This window comes from Pongo abelii, chromosome 18, assembly GCF_028885655.2.
Source record: "Pongo abelii isolate AG06213 chromosome 18, NHGRI_mPonAbe1-v2.0_pri, whole genome shotgun sequence".
NCBI classification, from domain to species: Eukaryota; Metazoa; Chordata; class Mammalia; order Primates; family Hominidae; genus Pongo; species Pongo abelii.
In genome coordinates, this window is record NC_072003.2 from 10,277,302 (window position 1) to 10,296,850 (window position 19,549).

Below are 19,549 nucleotides of genomic sequence, written 5' to 3' on the forward strand. Positions count from 1 at the left end.
AATGGAGATGCCCACCAGTACTGAAGGTCTACCATACGGGTAGAGTCAAATGGCTGGTGGCAACACACTTTTCTAGAGTCAACTGTCCTTCCCAAAGGCAATATGTATCAAAACCAAAATGCTGAATGTCCTTTCACTCATTTTGAAATGTCACCACAAAAACCCATTCCCCAAGAAAATGAGCATTCATGCTGGGGGATAAACACAAACAGTGCTTCCTGCAGTGATGCACAACTTTAAGTTAAACATAAGTTTAATTTTTTACAGGAAAACATTTTGGTTTTTAAAATTTCATTTCTCTATTAAATTTATTTTATTGCTTATTCTACAATAATTGGGTTTTAAGACAAAACTATAAGATGCGGGGGAGGCAGTATCCAGGAGTTCAAGACCAGCCTGGGCAAACACAGGGAGACCCCCGTCTCTAAAATTAAAAACAAACAAAAAAGAATGAACTAGGACAATATCCATAAGACATCAAGTATATAATGGTAGTTCCTCTGAGGAACAGAAACTCTCCTTCTTGCCTTTTTGCTTGCATGTCTGAATGTTTCTGGGAATATGCATTACTCTTAAAACAAAAGCAAAAATACGCAGAGCAACAGAGGTGCAAAAAAAGCACAGCCAAAATACTGGCTGAGGCTTGACACCCCCTTGGCAGCTCAGAGAGGGGGTGCAACAGCTGCCCGCCTAGAGTCAGGAGGAGGCCAGAGTCCTGGAACAAAGGAATTGCCTGGGCTATTTGTGGCCTGGAAGGTCCGTTTACACCTTGGCAACTAACTAGCAGCTTCCTCTCTTAAATGTCTGTTTTTCCCTAAAAATTATTTGAAAAGACAAGCCAGTTTGGGGACTGGGGATGAGGTCAGAGATAGAAAGGAGATTTTTATACAAACTCTTGGTTGTGCTAATTTAAGTCCTTTAAAAATAGTCAAACATAACCAACTTCAAACAGGTTCCTTTATTTGAATAAAACCACAAACGGGAACAACCTAGTACAGAAAGAAAACTACTTTTTTTTCTTTTGCACCATGTCACAGGCTGCCAGTCTACTCTAGGCCACCGGAGACACAGACCAACATTCAGGTTTTAATCTCCTTTAGAGGGGACCTACTCAGACTCTCATGGAACACCTGCAATTCAAGGGCTGTCAGATCTTTTGAAAAACTAGCATCAAAGGTATTTTGAAAAGTTCCTGGCGGCTGGACACGGTGGCTCATGCCTGTAATCCCAGCACTTGGGAGGCTGAGGCAGGTGGATGACCTGAGGTCAGGAGTTCAAGACCAGCCTGACCAAGATGATGAAACCCCATCTCTACTAAAAATACAGAAATTAGCTGGGTGTGGTGGCGGGTGCCTGTAATCTCAGCTACTCAGGAGGCAGAGGTTGCAGTGAGCCGAGATCCTGCCATTGCACTCCAGCCTGGGCAACAAGAGCAAAATTCCATCTTCAAAAAAAAAAAAAAAGCCAGGTGTGGTGGTGCACACCTGTAATCCCAGCTACTTGGGAGGCTGAGGCACAAGAATTGTTTGTACCTGGGAGGTGGAGGTTGCAGTGAGCCAAGACCAGGCCACTGTACTCCAGCTTGGGCAACACAGCAAGATGCTGTCTCAAACAAACAAACAAAAAGTTCCTGGGAAGACTAGTTGTCTAGAGAGTAGCAAAGGAAATCTTGTTTTATTTGTTCATGGGGTAGTGGGGGCTTGGGGAACAGTTCAACCTATAAACCAACAGATACCTTGAACATTTCTGTACACTAGTGATGTACTGTGAATGCTAGCCATTCGTAAGAGGTAAAATCACTGAGACTGGGGACATACTGTGCCCATGGAGTGGGAGACAGCACATTAAAGATGTTCTCCCCAAATTAATCCATACATTTAAACACAGTCCAATTAAAAAGCAGGATTTTTAATAGCTATGGACAAGCTGATTCTAATATTTATACGGAACAATAAAAGACTGAGTAGGTAAAACAATTTTGAACAACACAGAACCACCAGGTGTGGTGGCTCATACCCTATAATCCCAGCACTTTGGGAAGCCAAGGCAAGAAGACTGCTTGAGGCCAGGAGTCAGAAACCAGCCTGGGCAACATAGCGAGACCCCACTTCCAAAAGAAAAAAAGTAAAAATTAAAAAAAACAACAGCACAGATTGAGAAATCACATTACCCAATTATGAAGCTTCCATAATCAAGACAGCACTGCTGGCAAAGGAACGGACAGGGGAGAATGGAAGAGTCCACAAACAGATCCCATTTGATTTTTGACAAAGGTACAAAAGCAATTCAATGGACAAAGACAGTCTCTAACAAAAGTCATGGAACCATGGAACAACTGGACTCTATAGCCCCTCCCCCACAAGACTCTCAACCTAAACCTCACACCTTATACAAAAGGTAGCTCACAATGAAATGTAAAACCGTAAGACTGTAAGAAAACACAGGAAAACATCTGTCATGATGGGTGGGGCAAATATTTGGACATAATACCAAAAGCAAGATTCAAAAAAACAAAAAACAAAAAAAAACGGCAGGCAGCGGCGGCTCACGCCGGTAATCCCAGCACTTTGAGAGGCTGAGGCAGGAGGATCACTTGCGGCCAGGAGTTTCAAGACCAGCCTGGCCTATATGGTGAAACTGCATCTCTAAAAAGAAAAAAACTGTTGATCAACTGTGCTCCAGAAAGACTTCTGCTCCAGAAAGAAGCTGTTAAGAGAATATACACAAGCTACAGACCAGGAGAAAATATCTGCAAATCGCATATCTTACAAAGACTCAAATCTCAAATATATAAACAGTTCACAAAACTCAACAGCGGGACACAACCCAACTAAAAAGTCAGAACACCTGAACTGACACTCTGAGGGCACACAGGCATGGCAAATGCACACCTCCGATAGTCTGGTCACTGGCCTGTACCCCAGCCCCACACGCCGGCAGATGCGAAGGCGGCCTCCACACAGCCACTCATGCTCTACCACTCAACCATCTGCCAGCACGCAGAAGGCTCCACCTACAGAGCAAACAGCAGCAGGGTTTCCAACAACGCCAATGTCTAGGCATATAAACTCAACTTTTTAATATAACTGTATAATAAAATGTATCAACATTTAGCAGACCTGTATAACTTGATGAATCCGTATTTTCCAAACGGCCAATAAACGCAACTGGAAAAAATCCACTGAAAATGCATGACGAACTTAAGGTAACGGGGGGGCGGGTGGAATTAACCTCCATTAAGTTACCACTTGTTTTGCTTTGCTGTAGTATCAGAGAATAGTCAATCACCCAAAAAAGCTACTAAAGCATTCCTCCTGTTTTTTTCAGTATATCTCTGTAAGATTGGGTTTTTTTCATATTTTAATTAAAATTACACTGCAGCTGACTAAACGCACAAGCAGGTAAGAAGTCTTCTATTACAACAGACAATAAAGAAATTTACAAAAATGTAAAGCAATGCCATTCCTATCAATACACTTTTGGAAAATAATTATTTTTTATACAACATTACCATGTGCTGGTTTATTGTTTTTCCACAGCACTCCCCCACCAACACACACACACACAGGGTCTCACTCTATCACCCAGGCTGAAGTACGGTGGCGCCATCTCGGCTCACTGCAACCTCCACCTCCCAGGTTCAAGCGACTATCCCACATCAGCCTCCTGATTAGCTGGACTACAGGCATGCACCACCAGACCCAGCTAATTTTTGTATTTTTAGAAGAGACTGGGTTTCACCATGTTGCCCAGGCTGGTCTCGAACTTCCAGCCTCAAGTGATCCGCCCGCCTCAGCCTCCCAAAATGCTGGGATTACAGGTGTGCGCTTATTGTTTTTCAATCAATAAACATTTAAGGTTGGCCTTAATTTCTATATGGTAAATAACAGTAGCTATAACCCACCCACCAAAATCTCTTTAAGGGGTGAAGTCTTTTAGGACTTCAACAGGATCATGCCATCAAAAGCTTAGCTATTCCAGATGTGGGACTGCCTGATGGGTTTGTGCCACGCTGCCTCAGCTAGGTGGGCATGCCATGCCCCTCCCTGCACAGCTCCCACTTTTGAGACCCTTAGTGTGCAATTTGGAAGGTGGGAGTAAAGCAGCTGCCACATGCCCTTATGCCTGGGGATTTCTCTGCCTCCAGGGTCTTTAGGCTCCATTACTGCCCTGGAGGCTTGGACATGGTGACAGGCACTTTGGAGCGCAGCACTGCCTGGCTCCCCACTCCCACCCACTACCTCTCGAAGACTGCATGCCCTGCAGACGTCTGTCAGCTCCAGCACCAGACCCAGATGCTAATAGAGCTCCCACCACTGTGTCCGGTAAAATCCCACCAATAAATCCCTGCATCCCTTTCCCACAGTTCTGCTCCCCTGATGGAACCCTCAACTGACCTTGATTCCTCCCTCCCACCAGCCCAGGCTAGAGTATGAGTGGCACCATCTCAGCTCACTGCAGCCTCAACTTCCTGGGCTCAAGCAATCCTCCCACCTCAACCTCCGGAGGAGCTGGAACTACAAGCACAGGTCATCATGGCTGACTAATTTTTGGCATTTTTTTGTAGAGACGAGTTTTCACCATGTTGCCCAGGCTGGTCTCAAACCCCTGGGCTCAAGCTATCTACCGGCCTCGGCCTCCCAAAGTGCTGGGATTACAGGTATGAGCTGCCACACCTGGCCCCCAGTTAACTCAACTTAGTAAGTGAAGCATATTCCTAACTACAAAAAAAGTTCAAATCCCTTTAAAAATACTGACTAAAGCCTATTGCAGATGACACAATCCTAAGAACCTGCACATCTCTTTGCTAAATCACGGTGAAGTTCCACACAATGGAATATTATTCTGCAAGAAAAGGGAACGACTACTGGCTACGATGTGGATGAACCTTGAGGACATAAAGCTAAGTAAAAGCAGCCAAAAACAAGCATGGACAACATGGCGAAACCCCGTCTCTAGAAAAAAATACAAAACTTAGCTGGGCGTGGTGGCGTGTGTGTGCCTGTAGTTCCGGCTACTCAGGAGGCTGATGGGAGAGGATGGCTTTGGCCCAGGAGCTTAAGGTTGCAGTGAGCTATGATCAAACCATGGCACTCCAGCCTGGGTGACAAGATCTTGTCTCCCAAGGGGGGGGGAAAAAGCTTACAGTCTATGAAATGTCTAGAATAGGCAAATCCATAGATTAGTGGTGACTGCTAATGGGTACAGGATTTCCTTTTGTGGTGATGAAAATGTGCTCGAATTGAATGCTGATAGTCACACAATTGTGAATACTAAAAACCACTGAACACACTTTAAATGGGTGAATTGTGGTATGTGAATTATTTCTCAATGAAGTTATTTTAAATATCATGATTGTTAGCGAATTTTATCAAAAAGCACAGATGCAAATCTAATCTTTTACAACTGTTACCAAGCCAGGTAAAATTAAGGTTAACTGGCATTCAACATTGTGGCACATTCCACTCGGATTGAAACTAAGACATAAAAATGCAATGCAATTGATTATTGGGTACTATGTAGGGAGAAACTACTGTTGGAGGCATTGAAAATGCCCGGGGCACAGTCCCTGAACTTTACAACCTCAAAGTCTAGTGGAGAAGAAAAGCAAAGTAACACAACACAACATGGCAATTCCAATACAATGGACATGCCCAGGACAGCCGGTGCTTCTATTTTCATCCACCCAGAAGCCTTGCCGCTGCCATCCTTACCTCCAATTCCCTAAGCTCAAGTCCTAACCCTACTTTAAGGCCCACCACAACACCACCTCTTCACCATGCCTTCCTGCTCTCAGAGTGCAATCTTGCTCTTCAATTTCCAGGCCCCTATCTGCTCATCTCTGGGCATTCATCACCTTCTGCCCTCATTATTTGCTCATATGACCTATCTGAACCATGCTGGCTTTCCTTAGGCAGACACACCTTATCACTTCATCTCTGCTTCCCTCCAAGCCCCCAGGGCCTAAAGCAGTGATTACCAGCAAGTATGCCCTAAGCTGAGCTTGGGGAAGCTCCTTCTAAGAAGTTATTACATGAAAATGCTTGGCTTTCCATATTCTAAACCACCCTGGTCAAGGAGGTCTAATGGTTGCTATCCCCTAGAATAGCAAAGGAAAACCCCCATTCACAGGCTGTGTCTAAACAGCAGCACTGTCCCACCAACCACAGAAGCCAGGAGCTACATGTGGCAACTGAGCGCTTGAAACATGGCTGTTGTGACAGAGAAATTGGTATTATTAATCTTATTCAATTTAATTTTATTTAAATAGCCACATGTACTTATTGAGCACATGAAATATGGCCATGGAGACCAAAAAATCAAATATTTATGTATTTAATTTAATCAACCACACGTGGCTAGTGGCTGCCACAGTGGACAGCGAAGGTCTAGAAATAATTTTATCACTCAGAGCCTTGGTTTCTCGGCTTGCAGAGTAGAGGACACAACAGACATTTTCTGCTCTAAAAAAAAAGATGGGACCCAGTGCTCTCTGATAAACACTCAAGAATAAAACAGTATTTTAAGAAAAATAAAAGCGCTTTAATGTCATCAAAAAAGAATTAGATTTTAAATAACAGCTTCTGATTTCCAAAGGAAATACTGATCATTAGGAGTAAATGCAGATGTGTGGTGCTAATTCTTCCTCTCCAGATCCCTTACCCCAAGGCAATTAACCCCAACTTGAGAACACTGAAGACTTTGATCACTTGGGCTGGGACAGAGCTTTCAGCAGCACATTTCCCACAGGACTGGGCGCTGACAGAGACAACAATCTCAGTTACCACCCCAGCCCTGTCTGCCACGAACATGGCGCTGCTAATTGTCCAAGATTCAGAAGCTATATGTGCCTGGCTGCCCTGTATCCTGAAGCTCAACCAGTCACCTGGAGGGCCACATCCTACTGGCGAGGGACCCAAGGGTCACCTGGCTTACATGCACGTCTTCCCGAGGCACTGACCAGCGCACAACAGTGATCTGAGAGGGCACTATGTGTCACTTGTTTCTGCGCACACAGTCACTCCTGACCAAGTTCACTGGGGCCAGAACTTGGGTCTCCTGTCTTATTTTTCCCAAGAGAACCTCATGTACAATTGGTAACCAGTAAGTAACCATTCAAGCTAATATCTGTGCACGGACTGAAAAAACGGATCTGATGCAACGTCCCAAGAATTCACAGCTCTTGTGCATTGTGTGAGCAGCAGCGACATGCAGAAAACTAAGATAAAAAAGCCACGTTTATTTCTGCTTTCTTCAATCAGTGACTTAACAGGCAAGACTTAAAGTCAAACCAAGTAAGGATTTGTGTATTTAAAACTGTAGTCTTGCCACTGTTTGACTGCTACAGTCACTTTACAAACTAAATATCATTTTCAAAGTTGCCTATGAAGATGTACATCATATATATACGTGTATATTTAATCTTTAAAATCTACTGTCAGGGAAAGAGGCCCACATGGAAAATATTCAAAATATGTCATAAAAACAATAAATACCACACACCCAGCTACAAGTTAATGAAGCAAGGAGACTGGCCTCTTAAGTCACCTAATTTCCTTCAACCTCTGCTCAGTTAAGGAATCCTGAGCCTCTGGTAGCCCTGACCCAGTTCTCCTTCCACCGTGTGAAAGCTGCCGTCTTAAAGAAACTAGGTGATTTAGGCAACAGGAAGGACACCACCCCAACTGGCCAAGGCTCCACAGAGAACACAGCCCGGGGAGCAGGGGGCTCACCCACCTGGCCCTGAGCCAGCCGGATTCATGGGATGAGCTCTGCAGGCTTGGAGAGAGTGCCTGGATATCCTATTTGCTCATCTGTAAATGCAGAGGGCTTGTGGGCATGAGGATGACTGAGGACCTGAGCGCATGAGGCTATACTTAGGTCTAAAATGCTGTAATATCTAACTCTGTACATCTAGAGACCTGGGTATGCTGAGACGCTGTGCATCTGCACCCTGAGCCCTCGCAGACAAGACTCAGGCCTTTTCACATTTAAATCTCTCCATACACTCAGACACATACAGCCCAGGATGGTTTGCTTTAGGAATGATTCATTCAGCTCAGGATCTCATTAAAACTTGTTACTGAACACCTGATTCACAAAGGAAGCAATCTACCAACGTGTGTTATTTTGCTTCATCTCTTTTTATGCCACCAAATGCCACCTGCAGTGTATCAGTGGCCCTGGACTATTCAGGCAGTGGGCTACTTTCTATATTCAAAGCATGTGGGGAACCACACCACAACCTTCAGACTGGGAAGCCCAAATGCAGTTCACGACTTTTGGGTGGTGAGGTAGGAAAATGGATGAAAGCAGGAGAGTGTTTAAATCAAAAAGTAGACCTCCGTCTATATAAAAAAGAAAAAAAAAAACTGGCCGGGGGTGGTGGGCCTGTACTCCCAGTCACTAGGGAGGCTGAGGTGGGAGGACTCCTGAGCCCCAGGAGTTTAAGGCTATAGTTAACGGTGATTGCACCACAGCATTCCATCCTGGGCAAGAGGGAGAGCTTGTGTCCAAAAAAATAATAATTAAAATTTAATTATTAATTAATTAAAAATCAGTAACCACTACTTTATGACCAATAGCACGTACTGGCTATGGTGAAGCCAGACCACATGGGTTCCAATCCCAGCTCTGCCACTTGCTCTGGGTGACCCAAGTAAGTCGACACACCTTGTTCTTTCACAGCTCTGAAGGTCAGAAGTCTGCAATGGGTCCCATTGGGCCAAAACCAAGGTGCCAGCAGGGCTGCATTCCTTCTGGAGGCTCTAGGGGGAAATGTTTCCCTGCCGCTTCCGGGTCCTAGAGCCACCCCATTCCTGGGCTCCCCCCTTGCACCTGTCTTCTCAGGTCCCCTCACTCTGGCACTGATGACTGTGAGTACACTGGGCCCACCTGGGGCATGCAGGCCCACCTCCTCACTAGGGATCCTGAATTCAATCAGGTCTGCAAAATCCCTTTGCCATGTAACGCAACATTTGCAGGTTTCAGCAATTAGGACATGGACACCTTTCGGGGACAGGTGCATCATTCTGCCAACCACAAACCCTAAACCTCTAGTCGCAGAGTCTGGCAGTTCCCAAACTCAGCCTGCTATTCCACCCCTCCCACCTGTAACCACACTCACTTTTCTTTCTTTCTTTCTTTTTTTTTTTTTTTTTTAAGACAGAGTCTCATTCTTGTCGCCCAGGCTGGAGTGCAGTGGCGCAATCTCGGCTCACTGCAACCTCCGCTTCCTGGGTTCAAGCGATTCTCCTGCCTCAGCCTCCCAAGTAGCTGGGATTACAGTCGCGTGCCACCATGCCAGGCTATTTTTTTATTTTTAGTACAGATGGGGTTTCACCATGTTGGTCAGGCCGGTCTCGAACTCCTGACCTCATAATCCATCGCCTTGGCCTCCCAAAATGCTGGGATTACAGTCGTGAGCCACTATGCCTGGCCTCACCTCCTCTTTTCACACTCAGCTGTGTAGCCTTCTCTGTGAGGCCTCACCTGAGGCTCCTCCTCCCCGCGGTAAGCCAGTCCTGTCTCTCCTATGCCACAGCTGCTTTGCCGAAGCCCTCCCCTGCACACGTGTTCAGGGCTCCTTCACTTTCTGAGGCAGTCCCATCGGGGTCAGAGCTGGGACCATAACCCAGCAGCCAGACCCGTTCCTGCCAGTCAGGAGATGTTTGATGAATGAAAGCCTACACCAGCCTCTGTGGACACTACAGGACACCAAGGACACTCCTGCTGCCACTAAGTGAAGTCTGAGCTGCGATCCAAGGGGAAACCAAGATAGTAAGAAACGGGGGAGAAGACACGTACCCCATGCAGTGCCACTGGAAGCAGAGGCTTTGAACAGGTGCCCCTGGGAACCTAAAGGAAATGGAGATTGAGCCTTAGATACCTTTTTAAGAAATCTGACTCTGCTGCAACATCCAAACGTGTTTAGTGGGCTCGCTCATCTCTCTAAACAGAGCATGAGGTAGCTCGGGTGTTCTCAAACTCATCACATGAGGCGTGACTGCATTCGGGTCACGTGCAATGGGACCACAATACAGCTTGTGAGATTTTAGGACTACCCTGTTAACCATAACTCAAAAAGTCAAATCCACAATCTATTTTTTGCAATGGAAGACAATTTAGCTATAAGTTTATAGGATGTATTCTGGAAGCTTTCTACAGAGATGAAGACTTGCCAAAAACTTTACTAACTAAATATGAAGGTATGTATTCATTTGAGGTTTTTGTAGTTTAATAACAACAACTGCAGGCCGGGCACGGTGGCTCACGCCTGTAATCCCAGCACTTTGGGGGGCTGAGGTGGGTGGATCACGAGGTCAGGAGACCGAGACCATCCATGGTGAAACCCCGCCTCTACTAAAGATACAAAAAAATTAGCCGGTGCGGTGACGGGCGCCTGCAGTCCCAGCTACTCAGGAGGCTGAGGCAGGAGAACGGCGTGAACCTGGGAAGCAGACGTTGCAGTGAGCCAAGATCGTGCCACTGCACTCCACCCTGACAACAGAGCGAGATTCCATCTCAAAAAATAAAAATAAAATAAAATAAAAACAGTAACAGCAATTGCTGTTTCACAAAACATTCTGCTCAGATACCACGGGATGAATGACAATGGTGTGTGGACCAGTCACTCTATTAATCACCTATACCCACTTTCTATGAATCTGCAGTTTCTACAATTCTTTTATTTCTTCCCACGTATGCTTGTTCTAAGAATAACTGCTGAAATGTAATTTTACACTTGTTGTATTTAATAAACTAGGGTTTCTCTTTCTGTATGGCTGTTCTTTTCTTATTAATCTATTTGCATTTCATTTCTACATGATGGACAGTATTGGGGCCAGTGTCTCACCCCAGGCTAGAGTGCAGTGATGCAATGTTGGCTCACTGTGGCCTCGACCTCCAAGGTTCAAGTGATCCTCCCACCTTGGCCTCCCAAAGTGCTGGGACTACAGGCATAAGCCACCATGCCCAGGTTCACAAGCCTGTTTTAAAACAGCAATTGCATGGCCAGGCGCAGTGGCTCACACCTGTAAACCCAGCACTTTGGGAGGCCGAGGCGGGCAGATCAGGAGGTCAGGCCTGGCCAACATGGGGAAACCCTGTCTCTACTAAAATACAAAAAATTAGCCGGGTGTGGTGGCGCGCCCCTGTAGTCCCAGCTGCTTGGGAGGCTGAGGCAGGGGAATCGCTTGAACCTGGGAGGAGGAGGTTGTAGTGAGCTGACATCACGCCACTGCACTCCAGCCTGGCAACAGAGTGAGATTCTGTCTCAAAAAAAAAAAAAAGACATTGCACAGGGTCGATTAAGAGTCATGAAGTATAATTTATTCCCCAAAGTCTTATTGATGAAATGTGCTTGCAACTTGAGGTCAATGGCTTACAGCTTTTTTAAGGGGCTGTGGAGTAGAAAGGTTTGCTCAGCCTACACATTCAGAGCAATGCCACATGGTGTCCCTTGGAAACACACCTCTCAACTTTTTTTGAAGTACTGTGAATGGGGTGGCAAGAGAGACAGCCAGAAGTTAGATTACCACCCAGACACCTGCAGCCCCACCCTGGGATGGGACCACGTTCCACAATACAAGTCACCCTACCAAACTCACGCAGCACACTTTCCAAACCAGACGCCAGTTTAACAACTTATTGCGAGAGTTGGAGGTTAGTACATAACACAGGACACTGTCCTCCCAGTATCAGGATGTCAGGAAACCTTACTTACTGGCATGTAATCAAAACAGAGGGGCCTGGATTTTTTAATCTTCTATGGCAGGCAGGAAAATCACATGACCTGTCCTGGTTTCACAAGGGAGCCTCCTTCCTTCTAAATAGCTTTTAGATTCTCAATGACCCAAAGAGAATGATCACCACCTTGAGAATGGGCAACAACGCTAGCTCCCAGGCTTCAAACATTCATGAAGTTAAAGCTCCTGGCAGATAACATGGGCTCTTTCCAAGGACGCATGGGCATCTCTGCAACTATGAACAGCTGTGACCTCACAACAGTGTCTCCACCCCTCAAGGGGCATGTTAAGAACTGAATTTGGGCCAGGCGCGGTGGCCCACGCCTGTAATCCCAACACTTTGGGAGGCCGAGGCGGGCAGGTTGCCTAAGCTCAGGAGGTCAAGACTATCCTGGGCAACATGGTGAAATGCCATCTCTACTAAAATATAAAAATTAGCCGGGCGTGGTAGCGTGTGCCTGTAGTCCAGCTACTCAGGAGACTGAGGCAGGAGAATGGCTTAAACCCAGGGGTCAGAGGTTGCAGTGAGCCGAGATCGTCCCACTGCACGCCAGCCTGGGCAACGAATTAAGACTTCGTATTAAAAACAAACAAACAAACAAACAAGCCGAATTTGCTTTACACAGCCACAGGCACAGGATAGTGAGAGCCCAGCCCCCCCGCAGGCAGTGCCCCATTATCTACCAGGACTCCCAGCGCAGCCTCAGCCATGCCCAGCCCCTCTGGGCAGCACAACACAGACAAGTCGACGCTATCTCTCAGGGTGCCTTCTCCCAGACGCCCCTCTGCCCATCCCATGCTGGGTTCTTGCCAGCCTCTGTCTCAGGAGTGTCATCACTGAATTCTGGAAGCATCCCTGCTCTGGCTCAGGTTGGTGTATTTCCCCACACAAGAAACGTACTAATTACTGTTTCCAACTTCCAAATAAAAAGTTAAAATTACCAACCCTCAGAAGTAGACCTGCTTCTCTTCAAAAATTTCAACACATCTGACTTCTCATTAGCTGAGGCATGTGTTAACTTACTAGAAAAATGGCATAACTGACTTTCTTGCCTACGCATGACACTTAAAACCCTGCTTCCTCCAACTTTCTTAAGTCCAAATTAGTTCAGAACAAGTAATTTCTAAAGTAGGTGACATTTAACATCTAACTCTGTCATGGTACATGGCAAGAAATATGTTGTTACAACTCTTGTTCTCCAGGATAAAATTTCTTTGCCTTGAAAATCACGCAGGATATCCACGCTATTTGTTACTCATGCAAAAAAACATAAACAGGCTGGGTGAGGTGGCTCACACTGTAATACCAGTGCTTCGAGAGGTTCAGGCAGGAGGACTGCTTGAGGCCAGGAATTCCAGACCAGCCTGAACATAGCAAGACTCCATCTCTACAAAACTTAAAATTAAAAAAAAAAAAAAAAAAAAAAATTTAGCCAAATGTGATCACACCGACCCTGTGGTCCCAGCTACTTGGAAGGCTGAGGTGGGAGGATCACCTGAGCCTGGAAGTTTAAGGCTGCAGTGAGCTATGATCACCCACTGCACTACAGCCAGAGAAACAGAGCAAGACCCTGTCTCCTAAATTAAAAAAAAAAAAAAATTTAAAAACACAAAAAGGATAACAAAAATAGACTTTACAAAATACCCAAAAGAAATTTTCAGTTATTTATGAAAGTCTATCAATGTCTTTGTCTGGAAAATGGGCTTTTACTTCCAAAAGGATCAAAAAAACACCATTACATTAACGTTAAAAGTAATAAAACTGAATGAGCACCCATCAAAGCAATACCGTTTTATGGCTTCGGCGTCTCTCAGAGCCACTTGCTAGCCAGCCATCTCCTGCATTACTGTTTATTCTCAGAGTACATGAAAAAAAGTGTTTCCTGAATGAGCATCTCCCACAAATAAATTTAACAAAAAAGGAAACTAAGACAGTCACCTTCAGAGCAAACAAGCCAATGGTGTAAAGAGGCACCCCAACGCCCATCCCACCGGCACAGTAGCAGGTGGGGCAAAAAGTGAATGGATCTTATGCAAGCCAACGGGGAGAGGCAACTAGAAAGGCTTAGGGGAAAGGTGGCCCTTTGGTGGGATTCTGAACTACTTTCCTGGGGTATCTATCCTGTTTGTGCCCACACAAGTGCATGTGTGCTGGGAACCAGTAGCACCAAGGAGGCTGGGGCCATCCTAAGACTGTGGCTGTGCGACTTCCTGTAGAAAAGGCAGGACACCGAGTCCTTTTCAGCAAGGCAGTGACGGACAGAAGTCCTGTGGGCAGCAGCTTTCATAAAGTGTGGGGTCGGGCAGGCTGGAAGCAGGACCAAGAGGGAGGCTACCACCACAGTTCCAGCATGAGGCAGCAAGGGCCTGCTTTCAGGGGATGTCTGAGAAAGCCAAACGAGCCTGGCAACAGGATGTGGGATAGAGACAGCAGAGTTCAAGGCCGACTCCCAACGTCTGGACACTCAGGGACCTGGTTTCCTGCCACTATCTAGTGCTCCACTTCCCCACACTCATCGCAGGGAGCTCTAGCACTTATGCAAGAATCATCAGAAGGCCACCAGGCTGACTACAGCATCAGTGGCGCATGGCACCAAATCCACTCAACTTTTATCATACAGTGAATCGTTCTCAAAATATTACACCTTTAATATTAAAATCCCTATTCAGGCACATCAAGCCCAAGATTTCACGAATAGCACTGCTTAGGCAGAGGACGGATGGCTTCTTCGGATACGGTTATTGTGGGCCCTTTCCGCATAGCACCCATCTTCGATGGCCCCACCTGTGGTGTGTGCCCCACTGTAGTTCTAACATAGTGTCACGTTTTCTTGGCTGCAAAAGCCCTACCACCAAGGCAACACCATGTGCTGAACATCTCCTGTGCTCCAAATTCCATGCCAGGCACTTATATGTGCCTGGCGATTCCAGTCTCACAACAACCTTGACGGGCATGAATGACCTCCTTTAAGGGATGGAGAAACTGAGGAACCAAGAACTTAAGCAATGTGCATTAGGTCCCACAGCAATTAAATGGCAAAACCCAGATTCAAACCCAGGCATGGCTCTAAATCTAGACTGCCTTAGCCACCACAGTCTTATACCATGAATTTTAACTTAATGACCTCTTTCTCCTTTTCCAAAACACTAATTCAAAAAAAAAAGATACCTTCTTCCTATATTTGCTAGTATCGATCATTTCATTACAGAGAAAAAATTAATAACGAGGATATCAGCAGCCTGAAAGAATCAGGAGAGCTGGAGCCTGGGGAATCGCTTTGAATCATTAAAACCTGACATGCTCACATCAGAGTGAGATGCTAGGTTTGGCCTAATTTCTCTCTACTGGGTTCTCCGAGCTGATGTTCATCTTGTAACTTTGCAAATAATTATCTTAGCAACATAAGCCAATGTAAGGAAAATCAACACTCTCAAATTATTTGACTTTTGTCTTGTTACAGTGCTATTTGAAAGAATCTTCTATTAGTTATAATTACCACAGCACAAGTTTATCTGGCTGGGTGTGTTCAAGAGAATTCACTTTCTACTCCCAAACATGCTTCAGCAGAAAAGTAACTGCACAAGTTTGGAAGAAACCCACCACCACCCCTGTAACAAAAAACACAGAAGCCTAGATCAGAAGCTGCAGCTGACCCATTAATTTGCTCCTAATAGCAGCAGTCTAAGTGTCATACAAAAGTCTAACATCTATCCCATTCATCTCAATGCCGACACTGAAACAGAGACTGCTCACTGGGGCAGAAGAACCACACCAGGGAAAAAAAACAGTTTGTATGCAGAAGCAAGGCCTCCGGATAACTTCCTGTTGATTCAATAGCGTCTACACGGACAATCTGGGTATTTAGAGGGCAGAGACCCACGCAAGTCACTCCTTCAGCCCCTAGACCTCCATGGCCAAAGTTAGCGAATAAATAATACACTGCCAAGCAACCTTATTCCCAGCCAGACCTAATCATGCCACCACCTCCACAGCTCTATCTGCCTTCCAACTAGAAATATGCAACTGGCTGCTTCAGGCCTTACAGGGAGTGTGTGGTTGCAACCCCAGCAAACTGCATCAGGCCCCTCACCTCTTCCCTCTCCGCACTTCACCCTTCATCACTTTCCTAACTGCTCAGGGCATTTCAAAAATAACTATTCCAGAGCACTGCTGTTTTCCAGTGAATATACAAGGGATGTGCACAGTTCACTCAAAAGCAAATGCAACCCCAAGAATGTTAGGCTGGAGAGCAAACTCACACTGACCTGTTGATAGAGAAAAAACAACCAACCGAGCCAGTCTCCCAGGCTCCTTCGAAACCACTCTGCCCAGGAGGCGCAGGCAGGATGCTCTAGGTTTACAAAGCCTTCCCTTCCTCAAGCTGTTCAGACCCTGACAGTTTCCAGCTGCTAGTTCGTTAGGAACCGAGGCAGACACTAAACAGGTGCCAAGTCTCTAGCTCTGACCAGGACCCCACTCACAGCCTGGTCCACGAAGCCAACCGGAGTCCGCTAAATTCCACCCTTCTAGCTTTTTAACAGAAGTGTTCTCTCACTCTTTCAGGTCCTAAGTCACATTCCAATCGTAAGGCTAACACCACATTTCAGGATTGGGAAGGCTGAAATAGATGGCCTAAGACACAAGCAGCTTTTTAAACCACACACCAGTGGGTACTCACAGGGCACTATTATTTGTCCACAGCCTCTTGTGCTCACTACAAGACAACGGACCTTCTGGATAATGAAATTGAAACAGAGGCCCAGTCAGAAGAAATGAGTTTCTTAAGTTTAAGGAATCAGCATTAGTAACTAAAACCTCTGCCATCCAATTTGAGATTCTGGCAAATTTACAGATTAACTGTCCTAGGGGTTACCTTTCCAATACAAACTGTAATATGAAAATAAAGCTTCATTTTATGAGAAAAGAAAGTAGCCTTGAAAACGTGCATGGAGACTGCTGAATTTCTAAAAATTCAACACCCTCTAGTCTTGTAAAAGCAAACACCGGCCAGGCGCGGTGGTTCACACCTGTAATCTCAGCAGTTTGGAAGGACGAGGCGGGCAAATCACCTGAGGTCGGAAGTTCGAGACCAGCCTGACCAACATGAAGAAACCCCGTCTCTAACAAAAATACAAAAGTAGCCAGGCGTGGTAGCACATGCCTGTAATCCCAGCTACTTGCGACGCTGAGGCAGGAAAATCGCTTGAACCCGGGAGACGGAGGTTGTAGTGACCCGAGATCGCGCCACTGCACTCCAGCCTGGGCAACAAGAGCAAAATTCCGTCTCAAAAAAAAAAAGGGGGAGGGGGGGGCAAAGACCTTGAAATTTGTGGACCTGGTCATTTTCCCAAAGATACAGGTCTGTAACACACATGCTCTGCAGTAATGTGTTTATTAATTCTCACTAGTGTCCAAAAACACCTGGAAAGCGGTAGGACAATGTCATGGGAAATCCATATGCTTGTGTTATTGGATATTTGTCCTGACCGGGTACCATTTGAAAAGGAAACTGAAAAGCAACCTTTTTTTATGTTTTAGATGGGCTGCAAAATAAAGCACAAAAGGAATACACAAAATTCCCTCAGTAAAGTACTTCTTTTCAGCTATTTGGTTTAATCACACACACCAGGCGCTCTGCTTAGTTGCTGCTTTGCTGGGGCCAAGTGAAACAGATAACCCAGTCCTTGGCGTGGACTCCGCTCTTCTGTCCCCCATTACTGCCATTGATAAATACCACTGGGGAGTGCCTACTGCAGAATCCCAGCCACTTTGCCATTTGCAACCTGGCCAACCATTTTTTCAGTGACTATCCAATTACTGGAAGTAAGCTATTCAGAGGTGAACACCAGTCACGCTTAAGTGTTCCCACCAACCGGTGTGCAGCGCCCCACACTTGGAGCCACCACACAGGACAAATACTGCTTTTCCTGAGCTCCCCTGGAGCTTCATTCATTGAGGCAACCCAAGATCCCTTGCTAAAAGCAAAACTAAAGCATTCCACGCCCTTTTCATTCAGGTGGCCTCCATTTGACTCCCGACAGCCTGAACTCGTCACGTAGGTAAGAAAACTTTTGAAAGACCATTTGGACTTTGCTTTGTTTCAGTGGAATGGGTCGTGAGAAAAAATGCCTTCCAATGACCAACTCCGAAAATCCAACACCCTTCTCTTTACAGTGTCTTTACATCCAACCTTTATAACCAAGACTCTATACCTCAAACTACAGTGCCTTGGAAAATCACTGCCACATCCGCAGAAAACCGAGTTACCTTTCGAGTCAGGTTTGATTCTGATGCAGGCAGCCATGTGCGGCGGGGCTTTCGCACGGTTGCAAGCGCACACCTGGCCGGATGCTGGCTGCACCACACACTGCCAGGTACAAACTCCCCGAAAAACAGGTGGATTCGGAAACCAACAGCGCCCGGGTCAGAACTCTGGGCCAGTCGAAAGCCTGACAACATCTGCGTTCCTTGCAGGTGTTTTCGAACGTAAGTCCGACGCTAGGCAGTGCTGTTAGAAAGTGATTTGGCAGAGCGCTTCCGAGCCACGGCGCGCCCTCCGGGGGAGCGCACCGGAGCAGGTGCGGGCGAGCCCCGCGCCCGGGGAGGTCAGGAGTTCCCCAGCCACACCAGATCCAACCGGACACCACAGAACGGGGACGGTCCCCGGAGTCCGCCTCCCAACCTGCATGAGAAAACACCTCCGTCCCTCCGCTGCCTGAGCGCTCGAATTTACAACTCTGGGCGCTTTGTGCCGGGGAGGCCCGGCGGACGCGGGGTCGGGACAATGCACGGGGCCGGGGTCCCGACGGCCGCCCCTAACCCGCGGACCCGGCATGACTTTGCAGCCTCGCCGGGCCGGGGCCAGGAGGCCAGGCCGAGGCCCGGCGGCCGCCCGGGGCCTGGTTAAAGATGGCGAGCCCCTCGCGTGGCTCCCGCGGCTCCCCCGGCCACAATGAAAGGCGCCCCCCGGCCCCGCCGCGGCCGGCCCGCGGGCCTCACCTTCCATCTCCATGTCCTCGGGCTCGCTCAACTGCTGCTCGCCCGCTTTCTGCTGCTGCTGCTGCTGCTGGTGGTTCATGTCGGCCGCGGCCTGGGCCTCGCCTGCGGCCGGGGGCCGGGGCTGCGAGCCCGGCGGGCGGGCGGCGGCGAGCCGGGGCGGCGGCGGCGGCGGCGGCGGCGGGGCGGCCTCCTCCTCCTCCTCCCGCGCGTCGTCGGCGACGGCGGCCCCGGGGCGGCCCGCGGCGGGCGGCGGCGGCGGCAGGGAGACGCGCACGTACTTGCTCGCGATTCGCCCAATCTCGGCGCCGAGGCGGGCGGGCGGCCGGCGGGCCGGGCCGGGCGGCCTCGTCGCTCGCTGCGGCCGCCGCCGCCGCCGCCGCGGGGCCCGCCTCCCGCCGCCGGGGCCGGGGCCGGGGCTGCGGGGCCGCGGGCCGGCCGGGGGCGGAGGGCGGCCGGGCGGGGGCCGCGGAGTCAGCCCCGCCTCGGGCCGGGCGCGGCGGACGGGAGGCCTGGCCGGCCGCGGCGGGCCTGCGGGCCCCGGGGCCGGCGGGAGCGGCGGAGCGGGCGGACGACGGGCCGGCCGCGTTCCGAGAGCCGCGGCCTCCGCCTCCTCGGCGTCGTCGTCGGAGCTCCGGCAGCGGACGCGGCGCCCGGCAGCTCGGCTCAGCTCGCTCTCAAAATGGCGGCGGCGTGAAATGTCACATCCGCATGGGGGGCCGCGGAGCGAGCGAGCGAGCGAGGAGAGCAAGCGGGCGGGCGCCGAGCCGGAGGGCGGAGCGGGAGCGCAGGGCGGAGCACGGGA

General features: G+C 48.2%; 1 protein-coding gene across 1 annotated transcript in view; it reads right to left on the reverse strand.

Moving 5' to 3' along the window:
* Nucleotides 1–19,290, reverse strand: part of USP7 (ubiquitin specific peptidase 7) — a 70,140-nt gene extending 50,850 nt beyond the window's left edge. The window contains exon 1 of the mRNA XM_024233506.3: nucleotides 18,748–19,290. Within this exon, the coding sequence (XP_024089274.1) occupies nucleotides 18,748–18,826 (79 nt within the window). The 5' untranslated portion in view covers nucleotides 18,827–19,290. The remainder of the gene's footprint in view (nucleotides 1–18,747) is intronic.
* Between the last annotated feature and the right edge of the window lie 259 nt (nucleotides 19,291–19,549).